At 42.7% G+C, this 18,340-nt stretch overlaps 1 protein-coding gene and 1 long non-coding RNA gene across 2 annotated transcripts in view; one reads left to right on the top strand and one right to left on the bottom strand.

Annotated features, from left to right (window-relative positions):
* Nucleotides 1–1,177: 1,177 nt before the first annotated feature.
* On the bottom strand, nucleotides 1,178–2,121 carry LOC116335132. The gene is made up of 3 exons (XR_004200618.2): nucleotides 1,705–2,121; nucleotides 1,469–1,568; nucleotides 1,178–1,245 (listed from the first exon to the last, which is right to left on the bottom strand). It is a non-coding gene; the product is annotated as an uncharacterized LOC116335132 (long non-coding RNA).
* Nucleotides 2,122–4,535: 2,414 nt separating this feature from the next.
* Nucleotides 4,536–18,340, top strand: part of LOC120432995 (kinesin-like protein KIF26A) — a 53,311-nt gene continuing 39,506 nt past the window's right edge. Inside the window, exons 1-2 of the mRNA XM_039598434.1 lie at nucleotides 4,536–4,642; nucleotides 11,136–11,399. Of these exons, the coding sequence (XP_039454368.1) occupies nucleotides 4,583–4,642; nucleotides 11,136–11,399 (324 nt within the window). The 5' untranslated portion in view covers nucleotides 4,536–4,582. The remainder of the gene's footprint in view (nucleotides 4,643–11,135; nucleotides 11,400–18,340) is intronic.

Genomic DNA, 18,340 nt, shown 5'->3' with positions numbered 1-18,340 from the left:
CCATTGTTATACCTCTCTGACCTGTCTTCCCCATGTGATGTTTTTGTGTAATGTATGTATGGTCGGAGGGTAAGATGGCGCCGCCATTGCGTGCAATAGGTCGACAGCCTTATGAAATTTCCCCTTGTGGGACTAATAAAGGTATATCATATCATATCATCATATCATAGATTAACTTTAAATGATTTAGTAATAAAAACAAGCACAGTGACAGTCCTCCTCACTCACTGTCTAAACTCACCAACACTGACAGATAATATCAGAGGAATCATGTGGAAACCTGAGTTACACAGCCTGGGGAAGCTCAACTGTAATGCAGCAGAAAATATACAAAAATATACATCTCAGCTCTGTGGGGCCTTAAAAGGAAATCAGACGAATGTGTGTTTTCTGCACTGTCACCAGTTTAGCACCAGTATTATAAAGATTCAAGATTCTAGGTCTTTATTGTCAGTACAACAATATACACAGTATACAGCGTACGGAAATGCAGTTTCACCCCACCCCCCAACCCCTCCCCCCATGGTGCATTTATATGAAGATAACAAAATATATCTCCAAGAGATATAAAACTAGAAATTGCAAATAAATAATAACTCACTAAGAAAGGTACTATAACTAACTATATCTATGTACAATACATAAAAAGACAGGCAGAGACAATACAAAGTGGATTGTGCAGTAGGTATTGAATAACAGGTTCAGGTTATGAGTCACGATATTGTAGACAAGACAGGACGAAGACATGCAAGATGCAAAATGTGCAATATAGCATTATGTAGATGTGTTCAGTAACTATGTGACTCAGGTGTGCAAATAAGCATATTGTTCCCAGGCCCAGTTTGTAGTGGATTTTTGGAAGTTTGTGAAGTGTCCTTTACCCTGCTGTTTGCACGTCAGATGATGTGAGTTTGGAGATGGGTGGGAGAGGGCCTCCAATGATCCTCTCTGCTGTCCTCACTATCTGCTACAGACTTCTTTTCAGTGAAGGTGCAGTTCCCGCACCAGAGATGTAGCAGCAGACGACCCTTTCAGTGGTTCCCTGGTAAAATGATGTGAGGATGGAAGGAGGGAAACTGGCCTTCTTCAGTTTCCTAAGAAAGTGAAGATGTTATTGGGCTTTCTTCATGATAGTGGTTGTAGCAGCCCTTGGCATCAAGAATGACAGAAGAGTCTCTAACGGGTGCAGCCATTTATTTCCTCACCACACACGCCTCATTCTCTGGACATTGAGCACCGTGAAAACTATAAAATAAGAAAAAATTGATACCCGTACAGTCCTTTTGAAGTATAACAATGAGCAATAACAACAATGAGCTCAAGTTAATTCAGGTAAGTTCAAACAAGTAATTCTGAGATATACAGTCACAGATTAAATAAAACAAAAAGGGGTTACTTCAAACAGCATCAAGGGGTTACACAGTTCGGTTAAATAAAATATAACAACAGATCACCTCTCATCACATACCTCAGTCCGCTTGCCAAGGGTGCAAACTCCGGTGAACACTTAAACACTTCGGCCCGTTTCTCATGGGATGCTGCTAGCTTGCATGACACACATGTCTAAGCTAAAAAATAGCACATGGATGTAAGTAACGTAAGTACAGAACAAAAAGGTTTTCAGATAGCTCACAATACAAACGCAGCAACATACCTTACATTAGAAACACACATCATACTTTTCAAGGTATTATCGTAACTTACATGGACTTTGTACAACTTATTCCTGCCGCACGACAGACTGCTCATACACGTTACGGGGCATGCCTCTGAGCACATCTGTCCTTAGTGCGACTGCGCATACAGTTCCGACAACCCCCGCAAGGATGACTTATGGTACAGATCAGCGGTTCATTACAGTGGTGGTGTTCAGGTTGCAGGAGAGGCCATCTGACATGTGCACACCCAGGAACTTCACACTGTTGACCATCTCAACCATCTCGGCCATCTCAACAGCAGATCCACTGATAAAAGCTATCATTATTGTTTGCAGTATTCAGTTCATCAACAGTGAACCCCAACGCCGAAGCTGCTGTAGATCCAGACTGTCCCTCCTACTCAGAACAAACAGAGTTAACTGACCTACTCTTAGCCAGAACAGCAGTCACGGCACTAACTCGTGTCTCGCCTCCAGCCTTTGATGCCTTTGATGCCATCTGCTCTGAGTCCGGACCATTGCCCTTTTGACTACTTTAAGGAGATTGTCATCGGCTCCATGCTTCAGCTAACTCCTTCAAAGCTGTGACACCAGTTGTGAAACTTACTGCTGGTTGTTTAAACTTAGATCACTGTCGTGTTGTACAGTTGTGAAATCATAAACCTTTCCCTAAAAACATGGACATGCAATCTTTTAAAACAACTGCGGCTCACAGTTCTACAGTAGAATCGTGTGCAGTATCCTGGAAGAATGCTGAGGCCACCTCAGGTGAGTCTATCTGAGGACGCCATCACACCCTCATAACTGCAGAGTGTAAAATGATAGGTTTGTAGCTTGAACCTATTCGCTGGAACGTTGAAGACAATGTAATTACACAGCAAAGCAAGACACAAGTAGGCAAGTTCTTTATGTTTCACGTGCACGGGAGAGAACTGGACAGGCGCCGTTCCTTCGCTTGACCCCAGTTGCTCTCGTCCGCACCCCCGTAACACTGCTCTTTTATTGTGGTTACATGAATATGCATAAGTTCATTAACATATGACCTCTTACATAGGTATACATGTGAACAAAGGATACCCTGTGTGTGTGTGTGTGTGTGTGTGTGTGTGTGTGTGTGTGTGTGTGTGTGTGTGTGTGTGTGTGTGTGTGTGTGTGGGGAATGTGACTCCCCAAAGCTGGTGCCAGGAGTCTAGCGGTCCATCTAAACAAAAGGCTCTTAGACTCAAACAGATATACGTGTGTTTGCTATACCATATATCAGCAAGAGAAGATACGACTTCTCCTAGGAGGTGTGTGATCTATGCCAGAACACTCTGAAGAGGAGTGAACACACTCCCCTCTTCATGCTACACAGAGTTGTTACAGACTATTAAGTATCAAACCTCCTATCACTACACAATTGATTATATACTTTTAAGCATATATGAGTAAATATTTCTAAGCATAAATGGCAATAAACAATACAAATCTAACATAAAATACCATCAAAACCTGCAGAAAAGTATTTGCTCACAGCAGATGATGGAGTTCTATTGTTTGGCCACTAGATGGAGCCAATCAGCAGCTAAATGTCTAACCTCAGAGTGAGAATATGAGCTGTGATACGACTCCCAGTCAGATCAGTTCAGACATGACATCGACCATATAAACCAATCACAAAAGGGGAGCGAGACATTGATTTATTCTCTTTTTCACATAGGACACATTTTCTTATTCATGCATCTAATGAACTGCAGGACGTCTAACGGTGGAAAGGCCTTATGTTCCTTCAGCTCGGGTGTAAAACGACTCTCTGCATCCAGTTTTTCTCCAACTCCAACTTTTTCATTATTGTTATCTGATCGCAGGGCATGTCCTGTAAGAGTCCATAATGAAGTCCAAATTACAAGAAATAAAATTAAAAGAATCAGAAGGAAAAATACAGAAATCGCAGAGCGACAAAGGACAGAGATAACAGGCTGTACGCACAGAAGGTTACAGACACAGGTGAGGACAATCGAGACCACAAGACAAGAGGAGCAGCCTGAAACTAAACACGAGACTAAAGGGACAGTTCGCTAGTCAGTCAAGAGTCAAGAGACGAAATCAACAAATCTTACAATAAAAAACGGACATGAAAAATATTTATTCTGTGACCCCAGTTCCACTCAGTCTTGTTTATCACGATGAATCAACAGTAATCTGCCCCCCAGAGGTTAAACCTGCAACACTTAGCAGATGCTCTGAGGCCTCGCTCGGGTCTGACTCGGGTCATATTCCAGTATAAATACTGATTACCTGAAGATTATGGAGGCAAAGGTTGAAATAATAATGATGATTCTAGTTTCCACAGCAGGAAGTTCTGATTCTACCTCCACCTGCAGGCCTGCGTCCATGCTGTGAGGAGGCACAGTGGTTCTCCTTCTCAGTGAGTCGAGGCTGAGCACCAGCACCCTTCAAAGGAGGCTCACCGCCACTTACATTCACCCTCGCCTGCTTTCAGTCAGTGACAGCTTCACAGCAGCTACACCACCCTGTCTGTTGTCTCCAGCTCCTCCCACCCCCACCCCCCAGGAACAAGAACCTGAAGGCATTCCCACCTGCAGAGTCAAGACAGAGGTGTTAATCCCGGACCTGGTGTCATGACCTCAGGACCGGCTCCTCGCTCTCTGACCTCTACCCCACTTTAAACTCCTTTGGTTGGTGTTAGAGCACCATCAGCATTATGTAGCTGAAGTGTGCTGATGAGCCGTTATGTAAGCCCATGTCAGAGCCTGTCCTGTCCCGTCCCACAGTGTGAAGGTTCACGCTTCAGCGACATCATTCTCCTCCCACAGCCCGCGCTCACCCTGCGTCCCTTTATTCTGCAGTGGAAGCACAGATTTCCTCAGAGGCTGAAGGAAAATCGAGCCAGAGAGTTCATAACAGAGCACTCGTTAAGCAGAGATGTACTCACAGTACTGGAACACGGCTCAGCGATGCGGGCCGGACTACAGGAGATACACGGTGAGTATCACACAACGCAAACCACTCTGATCCTGCTCACACGTGAGACAGGTGATCACAAACATCCGTCCTAGGTGTACGCTGAGCTCACTGCTGAATGTGCTTGGCATCATTTCGAAAGCTTGATTCAGACAAACTTCAGTCCGAACTGAAACTCAAGTCTTTTCGGCACATGTCGGTGTGGAGTTGCTTTTCTCCCGAGGTGCACGTCAGGTTACGGTGTAGGGTTAAAATGGCGTTCCGGTTATGGCGACGTATATTTCACACAGAAGTATAATTCACGTATAAATGTGTCAAACTTGCTTTGCTGTACTTTTATTTTGAAGAGGAAGCGGCTTTCATGTCTCGCTCTGTTTGACTTGATGAAAACAACCTGATTGCCCTATTTTTAGTGGTGCAACGGATCAAAAATCTCACAGTTTGGATCGGATCAATTTTCAGATCAGCAAAAAAAGAAAAAAAGAAAAAATTTTAACATTTACTTATTAACTTATTTAAGTATTTTTTGCCTATTAAAACATTCAACTCAAGCCTCATTATATATACAGGGAGTGCAGAATTATTAGGCAAATGAGTATTTTGTCCACATCATCCTCTTCATGCATGTTGTCTTACTCCAAGCTGTATAGGCTCGAAAGCCTACTACCAATTAAGCATATTAGGTGATGTGCATCTCTGTAATGAGAAGGGGTGTGGTCTAATGACATCAACACCCTATATCAGGTGTGCATAATTATTAGGCAACTTCCTTTCCTTTGGCAAAATGGGTCAAAAGAAGGACTTGACAGGCTCAGAAAAGTCAAAAATAGTGAGATATCTTGCAGAGGGATGCAGCAGTCTTAAAACTGCAAAGCTTCTGAAGCGTGATCATCAAACAATCAAGCGTTTCATTCAAAATAGTCAACAGGGTTGCAAGAAGCGTGTGGAAAACCAAGGCGCAAAATAACTGCCCATGAACTGAGAAAAGTCAAGCATGCAGCTGCCAAGATGCCACTTGCCACCAGTTTGGCCATATTTCAGAGCTGCAACATCACTGGGTGCCCAAAAGCACAAGGTGTGCAATACTCAGAGACATGGCCAAGGTAAGAAAGGCTGAAAGACGACCACCACTGAACAAGACACACAAGCTGAAACGTCAAGACTGGGCCAAGAAATATCTCAAGACTGATTTTTCTAAGGTTTTATGGACTGATGAAATGAGAGTGAGTCTTGATGGGCCAGATGGATGGGCCCGTGGCAGGATTGGTAAAGGGCAGAGAGCTCCAGTCCGACTCAGATGCCAGCAAGGTGGAGGTGGAGTACTGGTTTGGGCTGGTATCATCAAAGATGAGCTTGTGGGGCCTTTTCGGGTTGAGGATGGAGTAAAGCTCAACTCCCAGTCCTACTGCCAGTTTCTGGAAGACACCTTCTTCAAGCAGTGGTACAGGAAGAAGTCTGCATCCTTCAAAAAAACATGATTTTCATGCAGGACAATGCTCCATCACACGCGTCCAAGTACTCCACAGCGTGGCTGGCAAGAAAGGGTATAAAAGAAGAAAAACTAATGACATGGCCTCCTTGTTCACCTGATCTGAACCCCATTGAGAACCTGTGGTCCATCATCAAATGTGAGCTTTACAAGGAGGGAAAACAGTACACCTCTCTGAACAGTGTCTGGGAGGCTGTGGTTGCTGCTGCATGCAATGTTGATGGTGAACAGATCAAAACACTGACAGAATCCATGGATGGCAGGCTTTTGAGTGTCCTTGCAAAGAAAGGTGGCTATATTGGTCGCTGATTTGTTTTTGTTTTGTTTTTGAATGTCAGAAATGTATATTTGTGAATGTGGAGATGTTATATTGGTTTCACTGGTAAAATAAATAATTGATTGAAATGGGTATATATTTGTTTTTGTTAAGTTGCCTAATAATTATGCACAGTAATAGTCACCTGCACACACAGATATCCCCCTAAAATAGCTAAAACTAAAAACAAACTAAAAACTACTTCCAAAAACATTCAGCTTTGATATTAATGAGTTTTTTGGGTTCATTGAGAACATGGTTGTTGTTCAATAATAAAATTATTCCTCAAAAATACAACTTGCCTAATAATTCTGCACTCCCTGTATACATACAGTGGCTTGCAAAAGTATTTGGCCCCCTTGAACTTTTCCACATTTTGTCACATTACAGCCACAAACATGAATCAATTTTATTGGAATTCCACGTGAAAGACCAATACAAAGTGGTGTACACGTGAGAAGTGGAATGAAAATCATACATGATTCCAAACATTTTTACAAATAAATAACTGAAAAGTGGGTGTGCGTAATTATTCAGCCCCCTGAGTCAATACTTTGTAGAACCACCTTTTGCTGCAATTACAGCTGCCAGTCTTTTAGGGTATGTCTCTACCAGCTTTGCACATCTAGAGACTGAAATCCTTGCCCGTTCTTCTTTGCAAAACAGCTCCAGCTCAGTCAGATTAGATGGACAGCGTTTGTGAACAGCAGTTTTCAGACCTTGCCACAGATTCTCGATTGGATTTAGATCTGGACTTTGACTGGGCCATTTTAACACATGGATATGTTTTGTTTTAAACCATTCCATTGTTGCCCTGGCTTTATGTTTAGGGTCGCTGTCCTGCTGGAAGGTGAACCTCTGCTCCAGTCTCAAGTCTTTTGCAGACTCCAAGAGGTTTTCTTCCAAGATTGCCCTGTATTTGGCTCCATCCATCTTCCCATCAACTCTGACCACCTTCCCTGTCCCTGCTGAAGAGAAGCACCCCCAGAGCATGATGCTGCCACCACCATATTTGACAGTGGGGATGGTGTGTTCAGAGTGATGTGCAGTGTTAGTTTTCCGCCACACATAGCGTTTTGCATTTTGGCCAAAAAGTTCCATTTTGGTCTCATCTGAGCAGAGCACCTTCTTCCACATGTTTGCTGTGTCCCCCACATGGCTTGTGGCAAACTGCAAACGGGACTTCTTATGGTTTTCTGTTAACAATGGCTTTCTTCTAGCCACTCTTCCAAAGGCCAACTTTGTGCAGTGCATGACTAATAGTTGTCCTATGGACAGATTCCCCCACCTGAGCTGTAGATCTCTGCAGCTCGTCCAGAGTCACCATGGGCCTCTTGGCTGCATTTCTGATCAGTGCTCTCCTTGTTCGGCCTGTGAGTTTAGGTGGACGGCCTTGTCTTGGTAGGTTTACAGTTGTGCCATACTCCTTCCATTTCTGAATGATCACGTGAACAGTGCTCCGTGGGATGTTCAAGGCTTGCGAAATCTTTTTATAGCCTAAGCCTGCTTTACATTTCTCAATAACTTTATCCCTGACCTGTCTGGTGTGTTCTTTGGACTTCATGGTGTTGTTGCTCCCAATATTCTCTTAGACAACCTCTAAAGCTGTCACAGAGCAGCTGTATTTGTACTGACATTAGATTACACACAGGTGCACTCTATTTAGTCATTAGCACTCATCAGCCAATGTCTATGGGCAACTGACTGCACTCAGACCAAAGGGGGCTGAATAATTACGCACACCCCACTTTGCAGTTATTTATTTGTAAAAAATGTTTGGAATCATGTATGATTTCCGTTCCACTTCTTACGTGTACACCACTTTGTATTGGTCTTTCATGTGGAATTCCAATAAAACTGATTCATGTTTGTGGCTGTAATGTGACAAAATGTGGGAAAGTTCAAGGGGGCCGAATACTTTTGCAAGCCACTGTATATACATATACACACATACACATATATACACACACACACACATACATACATACACACACACACACACACACACACACACACACATACATACATACATACTAGAGATGGCACGATACCACTTTTTTATGTCCGATACCGATACCGATATCATAAATTTGGATATCTGCCGATACCGATATGAATCCGATATAGTGTGTCTTTTAATCAATAAAACTGTTTTTTTAATATCTTGCTGCATTTTGTATAAGTTCATACTCAAGTTTAAATAAACAATAACACTAAAGCTATTCTGTTATACCTGTATGTAAAAAATACACTGCACCCAAAATATTTTATATTTCAGCAAAACTGATCAATCTAATAAACTTAAACCTACTCCATCCTTCCTCTTCTGGTATTTTAAAGAGTACTTAGCAGAAATATTAATCAACCTAACTAATAGGGTTGCAAACTCCCAGCAAAAAAAAATGGGGAACCACCCCCCACCCTCCACCTCATGATGCTTAATCGATGTAATCAACTTTAATTTGATGCAGGGTGAAAAAAAATGCACAGAATTAAATTATTTTTCAAGAATAATTAAATAGATTCAACATCTTTCTTCAACAGAATTGCAGACTGCACAGATGGTACTTTCCCAAAGGAAAAAGTACTATAGCTTACTAGGGTATATTAGACTTAACAGTTACTATATACAGTAATGGACTTCTATACATTTTACATCAGATTAAAACTTTGGGTGTAAGATTCAGATAATTATTTATTAAAAGCTAGACATTTTAAATGAGAATAAGAAAGAAAAGTATGTCTTTGTGCCCCTTTTCCCTGTTCATGCCCTATCGGCCCCCTGGCTAAACTTTGCTAGATCCGCCCCTGCACAGTTACCAGCCGTCAGCTACGTGAAAAGGATCCTGGTGTAGAAAGTAATATTAAATAAAAATTCTAACAGCAGCTTATCAAGGTTAAACGTGCTGCTGTTGTTCAGCCGCTGGTTTCCTCTTTCTGGTGCAAAGTGGGCCAAAAACAAAGAAGAGAGACGGACTCGGGACAGAAAAGCCGATCAGCTGATCATTAAGCAGTTTCACGATTGAAGTAGCAGCAGGAAGGTGAGGGAGAGAGAGGAAGTCGCTCCATATATCGGTTGTTAAGCTTAACATGGGAACGCTTTACAAACATTCAGAGATGAACTTACACACTTGCTTTACTTCTCTCTGGGATAACTTCCTCGGAGATGAAATGCTGGTTTGGTAGCGAGGCTACAAATACACACAGCCGCTCTATCACATGAGGCATACTGCTCCGACGTGCTACGGTTATGAGCCGAGTTACGCCGTGTCGCAAGTTTTGTGAGGTGTTTTTTTTTTTTTATATTTAATGTATCGGATTACATTTTTAATTTCTCACAGATATCCGATCCAGTAATTTACGTCAGTATCGGACCGATACCGATACGTAATATCGGATCGGTCCATCTCTAATACATACATACATACATACATACATACATACGTATGTATGTATATATATATGTATATATATATACATACATATATACATACACACACACACACACATATATATACATATATACACACACACACACATATATACATATGTATACATGTATACACATTATATATATGTATATATATGTGTATATATATACACATATATATAATTATTATTATTATTATTATTAGTATTATTATTAGTATTATTATTATTATAAAAACAAATTAAGGTGCAGTATAGGGCAGTACAGGGCATTGTATCTACCACTCCGCTGTGACATAATGAGCGGTCACGGACACGTAGCTTTCCGTTGACCTGGAGGTCCACCCATTTGTAGTTGGGCAACAAAAGATGCCTGATACAGTTCAGCCATAACTTTAAACTTTTCCTGCTCATACACACCTGGGTACGATCTTGTCACTGAAGCGGACGCACAACGAGATATCATAGCGTGGCTCAAGCACGTTCATCATAGTTTAAACCCCTTGTTTTGCACAAGGGAATATGGCCTCCCATCTGCAGCTAAACACCCCAGTAGCTTTTGTAATAGCTTTAGCCCGATCGGATTGGGGAGCAAAGGGCTGCTTAAATGCCCCAAACTCCTCTGCTCCTCCCCTTGGACCGGGCATAACTGGGCATAACTATCGCTTGACAGACTGACCACGTGCACCATACACATACTTTCTTTCTTTCTTTCTTTTTCAAATCTTCGGATCACGTGCGTCCCGAACCGTGGAGTGGGATCGGTTCGGATTATGGATCAACCGTGATCCGTTGCACCACTACCTGTTTTCGTTTTAATTAATGATTAAAATAAATATTTTGATAAACAACAGAATAAATATGTGCTGTTGTAGCCAATTCCTGACCAATCACAACAACCCATTTTACTCTGACCAAAACCCGACTCGTTTCAGCAGAGGATGCCACATGACTTGAGCACGCCGGGGGTTTGGTTCCTTCTGTTCTTCAGGTATCCACACTTCTGAGTTCTCAGTGGAATGCTGTTCACGCACAGTTTACCTGGTCAGTTTAGATTAAAGATGTTTTCTATTGAAAGTAGAAAACCCGAGACCAACAGACAAGACAAAAGTTAGAGCTGAAAGTAGAGACAGTTTCTACTGGTATGAGTGATCAACAGTCTATTGCTCCCTTTCTGTCACGTGTGCTCAGTATTTATATCCTTATACTTCTGTGTCTCTGAATGCATGGCCTGTACTACACACTCCACATTAAATGTATAGATGCACACCTGTCTGCAGGTGGTGGAGGGGGACACGCCTCTTCCTCTGGGCTCTACGTGTCGCAGGAAGCGCCTTCACTCTGCAGGAGAGGATGAGGAGGAGGAGGTGAGGAGGAGCTGCGCATCTCGGCCCAATCCCGAAGGCTCCCTGTCGGCCGGCGAGCTGAGCCGCTATGGGAAGCCTGAGGAGGAGGAGCTACGTAGACTGTGCCAGCGCTGCCACATCATGGCGTCCCAGCTGAACCGACAGGCTGCTGCTCTGGCTGACACCACAGCGCTGAAGGTCAGAAACACATCTGCACACACGTGTTTCGGACACACGAAACCCGGCACCAGTGCAAGGACATAACTGATGTAGTTTCTGAAAATCTCTTTAAGCCTGTGGCGAGGGCGAATAACAGCCCCTGCCGAGCCACAGCCGCCTTTGAGGCGTGACCACAGGCTCCCATGAATACACGTTAAACTCTGTAGCACACACAGATACGTCATATACATCCTGTATATTCCACACGCTACAGTTTGTGGTTTTATTGATGTTTGGAAAAACGTTCCCATTAAAAGGAGGCTGGCTCCTGGCTGGGATTCACAGGGACTAACCTGTGTGTGACCACTGCACTCACCTGTTCTGTAGTTGTTTTCAGTTTGTTGTCAGTATTTGTGTGCATGTCGATGCAGGCAGGCCTGCAGTCTCTGATAACGCCGTCCTCTCAGACTTCTCATTGTTTCCTTTGATCATCTAATTTGATGGAGTTCATGTTTCTGTATTTGCTGTGAACTTTGATTGGGAGATCTGGAGGTCCACTTCCTGTCCTGGTGAATGTTTGACACTGAACTCCTTTGTCAGTTTTTTTTTTTATATCAATGCATGAACATCAGAGTGGCTCACGTCTCTGCTGGGCCAAGCCAGCTCTGCTCTTCGCTCTCGCTCGCTCTGCAGAGCGGGTAGCTGTGATTATTATGATGATCACTCTGGTCACCGAGTCGCTGCTCGCTCTGCTGAACACAATAATGTCACAAAGTCTGAATCACTTGTGTTTCTTCACTCGCCTCTTTAAACTCTTTCTCCCCTCCATCTTGTTGTTATGTGTATTTAAGTATGTATGTCCAGAGAAAATAATTTTCTCCTGGTATGCAGGAAGTATTTAGATCATGTATGGAAGGAAAAATTGTAAATTATTACTTGTAAATACTGAAATCTTTAAAATGAGCACTGACCGCCAGTTTTTGTTAGCTGAATTAGAACAGCCTTGTTCACTGACAGCCCGACGGATTAAAGTGTTTCCAGTCCGAGCATCTCCAGCGCTGGATGAGCCTCCCATCTCTGTCTCTTTTATTGAACAGAAAATCCTCTGTGGTCGCTCTAGCTCCGAGTTTAAAGGAAGCACAATGTAACTGCAGCCGTGGGACTCATGGTGTCCCGAACACCAAATATCCGAAAAGAATCCTTCTCAGTGTGGACGTGAGGATCAGCAGCAGATTCATGGCTGACCTCGTGCTGCGGATGGATCGCCTCAGACATTCTCTCTGCTGGACTTCAGTCCATCGTTGGCGTCTTCTTCCTGCCCGTCAGGGACCCTCAATGTGAACAATTTAACCCTCAACCTCCATATTCCTGTTAATGTCTTCCTGTTAGCCTATCCATAGCTCATTAGTTAGCCACCAGTACATCATCATCTGCCCTTACCTCACCCGCCCGCCAAACATCTCTGATATTTAGAATAAACTGATCATTGTGTGAGAGCTGAAAGGATCTGACTGGTTTGGCTGTTTGGACCCAGAAACGTCTCCTGGTGTCAGACTGATTTAGCTCGTGCTCGCTGATGGGTATTTTATTTAAAGCAAGCAAAAACAATTTTATCAGCTTCTTCTCTGATTTCATGTAAATCTGCACTGTAACTAAATCTCTACAAGTTTTCACATTTGCTTTAATCCTGAATCCTGTTTGATTACAGTATGCTCTACTACTGGGGGTACTGGAAGGATTTATAGAAGGAAGGTGTGTAGAGATAACCGAAGATACCAAGGTCGCCAGAGCAGGAAGTGAAGGTCCGGCTGCAGTAAAAGCCCCGAGGACGTGCTGTGTCAGCAGAAAGGTGACGCAATCAGCAGCAGATTTATGACCCTGACCTCAAGAGCCCGACAGGAAGTGCTGAGCGTCACTTCTGCCTGTGCATTCAGGCCCAATATTATCCTGATCATCACCACAGCATATATCTCACTTCATGATGGTGATGATGGTTTTGCAGGTTTTGATGAGAATAAACTCTGAGCTCGGGTCTTCAGACTTTAAAAACCCAATTTAATGCTTTCAAACGGGTCATGTGACCAGGATCGTAGTTTCATGAAGTTCTTTCATCATTAAATATATAAACCCAGTTTACGTCATTGATTCTCCATATGGTGTTCTGTTTTTGATGCTCAGAGCTTACAAGCTGCTAATAATTTCTATGATTCAGGTTATAGGTTTGATTAATTAGCAGCTGGTTTCACAGGCAAACACACTGTGGACTCCTGCATCCACACACCAGGGGGCACTGCTGCACATCATTTTCAGAGCATGAAAGAACAGCTTAAAGAGAAACATCTAGCCTGTTTGTGTGTTGCACATAAAAGCAGCTGGCAGCGCTGATCTGGAGTCTGAGCCTCTTCTCAAAGGCAGCCTGAGAAGCTTTAAATAAGCATCAGAGTCAGTGAAAGCTCCACCCTGCTGTCTGACTGCAGGGACACAGACACTGAAGCATAATGCTCTGAAACGCGGACTGCATACAAGACCATTTCTTTCAGAGTCTGAGACCCCGAGGAGGCCTGCTAAGATAAACGACTGTGTGACGGAGGGCGGATGAAGCTCCACCTCCTCAGAGGGAAGCCCCAGATCTGTTAGAGACAACAAATGGAGTCCATGCTGAGCTGCTAATGCAGGCCGGCACAGACTGAGACTGATGATGCTCTCTGCAGGACCCGCTCATTGACTCCATCCTTCACACCACCAGCTGTAACAGGAACATCTTCACCCTCACAGAAAACATGCAACATATGTGACCTTCAATCAAACATCTAAGGTTCTTCTTTGAGGCTGTGACCCAGCAGACAGATTTCACAGCCTGAGAGCAGCTGAGGTTTCTCCTTTTCTTCTAAAAGTACTATTCTTGGAAAAGACTGGAGATGCACGAATTTACATTCATATCCAATCACATTGTAGCCCTGAGAACATCCTGTCAGAGGTTTAGTTGAGGTTAGCAGGGAAGGAACATCTACTACATCCAGCCTTAAATGAACAAGAATGAACAAGATGATGCATATGAACATATTTTTACTTGAAATGAGCGAATTAATTTAGAAAAACTACTCGAGGTGTCTTCATCAATATCTTTCAGTAGACCGGCATTATGTTTCTGGAATTAAAGAACACGGTTTTCTTACTTCTGTATGATTCAAACAGCTTGTTGAGCTGTGGAAGCCTTTAAACTTTTCTTCTGGCACCATCAGAAGGACAGTCGTTTATTAACCTCCTAGGACCTGTCGTCCACATGTGGACATCACATTTTGGGTTGTCTACCACAATACTAAATTTTACACACATAGGTGTAAACATGTTCCCACGTTTGAAGTAGCAGTTCATGTGATGTTCAGAAATCTTTCAAAAAGATGCTGTACTTTGTTACAGACATATGTCTTCCTGCAACTTTTAGCAGCACTCCAAATGAGCTATATTGCTCAAAGGGGCACAGTTGTTATTTCTCATTTTGTTTTTGTACTCAGGAAAAATGCTGCTGTGTTCAGACACCAAATAAAGAGTTTTGGACATCATTACTCAATTGTGGCTTAGTGTTCTATTGAAATTTAAAACGAATGTCCTCATATGTGGATATCATTTTTCTCAGAAACTACATCAGGTAAAAAGATAATTCTTTGTTTTTACATTCATCAGGTCCCAATCAGCCTAAATAGCAAAGAGAAATTAAAAATGCATGCCATGAAAGAGCTCAGGTCTTAGGAGTTAAAGGCTTTACTCATCTTTATTTTCCGTGGTGAGAAGAGCAGAGGGGAGAAAATAAAACTCTGCTTCTATAGTCCCGTGTTTCTATTTTCACGTTTCCTGTTTCTGTGGTCATGTGTTTCTGTGGTCCCGTGTTTCTATTTTCATGTTTCTATGGTCACATGTTTCTATTTTTACGTGTTTCTGTGTTCATGTGTTTCTATTTCCACGTTTTTATGGTCATGTGTGTCTATTTTCACATATTTCTGTGTTCACTTGTTTCTCTGGTCACGCGTTTCCATTTTAATGTGTTTCTATGGTCACATGCTTCTGTCACAGCTCCGGCAGCAGTCGTGTGGGTTTGAAGGGAAAAGGACCCAATCGCAGGCACTAGCGATGCAATGAGTGGGCTTTATTTACATGAGGTGATAATACAGACAGAGCAGAGATGGGACGGACGGAAACTATGAACAAACCACAATCTAACCAACAAATCTGAAACCATAACTTGGCTTATATACACACACAGGAGCAATCAGGGAATGGGAGACAGGAGAGAAACACAGCCGGGAGAAATCAGAGCTGATGAGACAAGGGGAAGCAAAGCCAGACACACTACACACAGGACATGAACTATCAAAGTAAAACAGGAAACAGGTATGCACAGACACGAGCTTAACACAAAACATCAGACATGGCAACAGGGAGAGAAGACAGAGACGTTGGACCAGGGCAGACACAGAACAAAAGGAGCTCAAAATACAAAACAGAAACCAAACCTAATAACAAGGAAATCCTAACAAGAATTAACCTGAAACATAAGATAAGAATAAAAACCAAAACCACTGAGTCCACAGCCTCAGGACCATGACAGTTTCTGTGTTCACATCTTTCTATTTTCACGTTTCTGTGTTCACGTGTTTCTATTTTCATGCGTTTCTGCGTTCACGTATTTCTAATTTTACATGCTTCTGTGTTTGTGTTTTTCTATGGTCATGTGTTTCTATTTTCACGTTTCTATTTTCATGTGTTTCTGTGTTCACGTGTTTATATTTTCACGTTTTTCTGTGTTCATGTGTTTCTAGAGTCATGTGTTTCTGTGTTCATGTGTTTTTATTTTCACATTTCTGTCTTCATATGTTTCCACAGGGTGGGCCATTTATATGGATACACCGCAATAACATGGGAATGGTTGGTGATATTAAAGTCCTGTTTGTGGCACATTAGTATATGTGAGGGGGAAAACTCCTCAAGATGGGTGGTGACCATGGTGGCCATTTAGAAGTCGGCCATCTTGGATACAACTTTTTGCTTTTTCAATAGGAAGAGGGCCATGTGACACATCAAACTTATTGGTAATGTCACAAGAAAAACAATGGTGTGCTTGGTTTCAATGTAACTTTATTCTTTCATGAGTTATTTACAAGTTTCTCTTTGTTCACAGCCATTGACATGTCGAAGAGGTTAACACGTGAGGAGCGGATCGAAATTGTGTTGATATCTGGTGAACGCAGTAACCAGGTCATTGCAGCAGATTTCAATGCAAGACACCCTACGAGACCACCCATCTCCCATGCTACAGACAGGAAACTGCTTGCTAAGTTTCGTGAAACTGGTTCAGTGTTGGATTTGTCAAAATGTGGACGCAAGAAAACTGTCACTAATGAAGAAACATCAGTGGCTGTCCTAGCTTCATTCAGCAAGAGCCCACAGCGTAGCACTCGCCGCATGTCACTGGAGAGTGGCATTAGTCAAACATCCCTTCGGCGGATATTAGCTACTCACAAATGGCACCCTTACAAACTCCAGCTACTGCAGCATCTCAACGAGGATGACCCAGATCGACGCACAGAATTTGCAGAATGGGCAAAACAAAAATTGGAACAGGACCCTCAGTTCATGCAGAAGATTTTGTTCAGTGATGAGGCAAACTTTTATGTGAATGGTGAAGTTAACAAACAAAACCACCGCTATTGGTCTGACACTAACCCACATTGGATGGATCCCTCCAAGACTGTTGGAACAACAAAAGTGATGGTGTGGTATATGGGGTACAACGATAGTGGGTCCATTCTTCATCAATGGAAACCTCAAGGCCATTGGATATTTGAAATTGCTACATGATAATGTGTTTCCCTCTTTATGCACTGAAGCTGGCACGTTCACTGAGTTTTTCCAGCAAGATGGTGCACCACCACATGATGGGTGCCAAGTCCAAGCATTCCTAGATGAACAGTTTCCTGGAAAGTGGATTGGTCGTCGTGGGCCAGTTGAATGGCCCCCAAGGTCTCCCGATCTAACCCCCTTAGATTTTTATCTTTGGGGTCATCTGAAGGCAATTGTCTATGGTGTGAAGATACAAGATGTGCAGCACCTGAAACTACGGATACTGGATGCCTGTGCTGGCATTTCTCCTGCGGTGTTGCTATCAGTGTGTGAAGAGTGGGAGAAGAGGGTTGCATTGACAATCCAACACAATGGGCAGCACATTGAACACATTTTATAAGTGGTCAGAAACTTGTAAATACCTCATGAAAGAATAAAGTTACGTTGAAACCAAGCACACCATTGTTTTTCTTGTGACATTACCAATAAGTTTGATGTGTCACATGGCCCTCTTCCTATTGAAAAAACAAAAGTTGTATCCAAGATGGCCGACTTCTAAATGGCCACCATGGTCACCAACCATCTTGAGGAGTTTTCCCCCTCACATATACTAATGTGCCACAAACAGGACTTTAATATCACCAACCATTCCCATTTTATTACGGTGTATCCATATAAATGGCCCACCCTGTATTTTTACGTGTTTCTATGGTCACGTGTTTCTGTGTTCACATGTTTCTATTTTCCTGTGTTTCTGTGGTCATGTTTCTGTTTTTACGTTTCTATCTTCACGTTTTTCTATGTTTACATGTTTCTAGCTGCTGAAACTTCTCTGGCTTCAGTTTCAGGATCGTTTCAGCTCATCGTTAAATCCTGAAAACATTCTGTGCAAACACTTTGACCCACGGCGCCCTCTGTGTGGCCCCGCCCCCATATCACTTCACTCGTTGTCAGTTTTCATTTCTTTTGGTGATGAACTCAGTCATGTGTCGGAGTCTCTGATTAATTTTCCAGCTACTCTTAATTAACAGATCTGTGTGTGTGTATGCGTGTTCTTACCTAAAGGCAAAAAGCAGGTCGGGCTCACATTGATCGTTTTCCTGAGTGAAGGTTGATGATTTGACGTCCCTCTGATCGCTTGG

Source organism: Oreochromis aureus, linkage group 15 (genome assembly GCF_013358895.1).
Source record: "Oreochromis aureus strain Israel breed Guangdong linkage group 15, ZZ_aureus, whole genome shotgun sequence".
NCBI lineage: Eukaryota > Metazoa > Chordata > Actinopteri > Cichliformes > Cichlidae > Oreochromis > Oreochromis aureus.
Note: the sequence above shows the minus strand (reverse complement) of the source record. Positions and strands in the feature narration are given on the sequence as shown.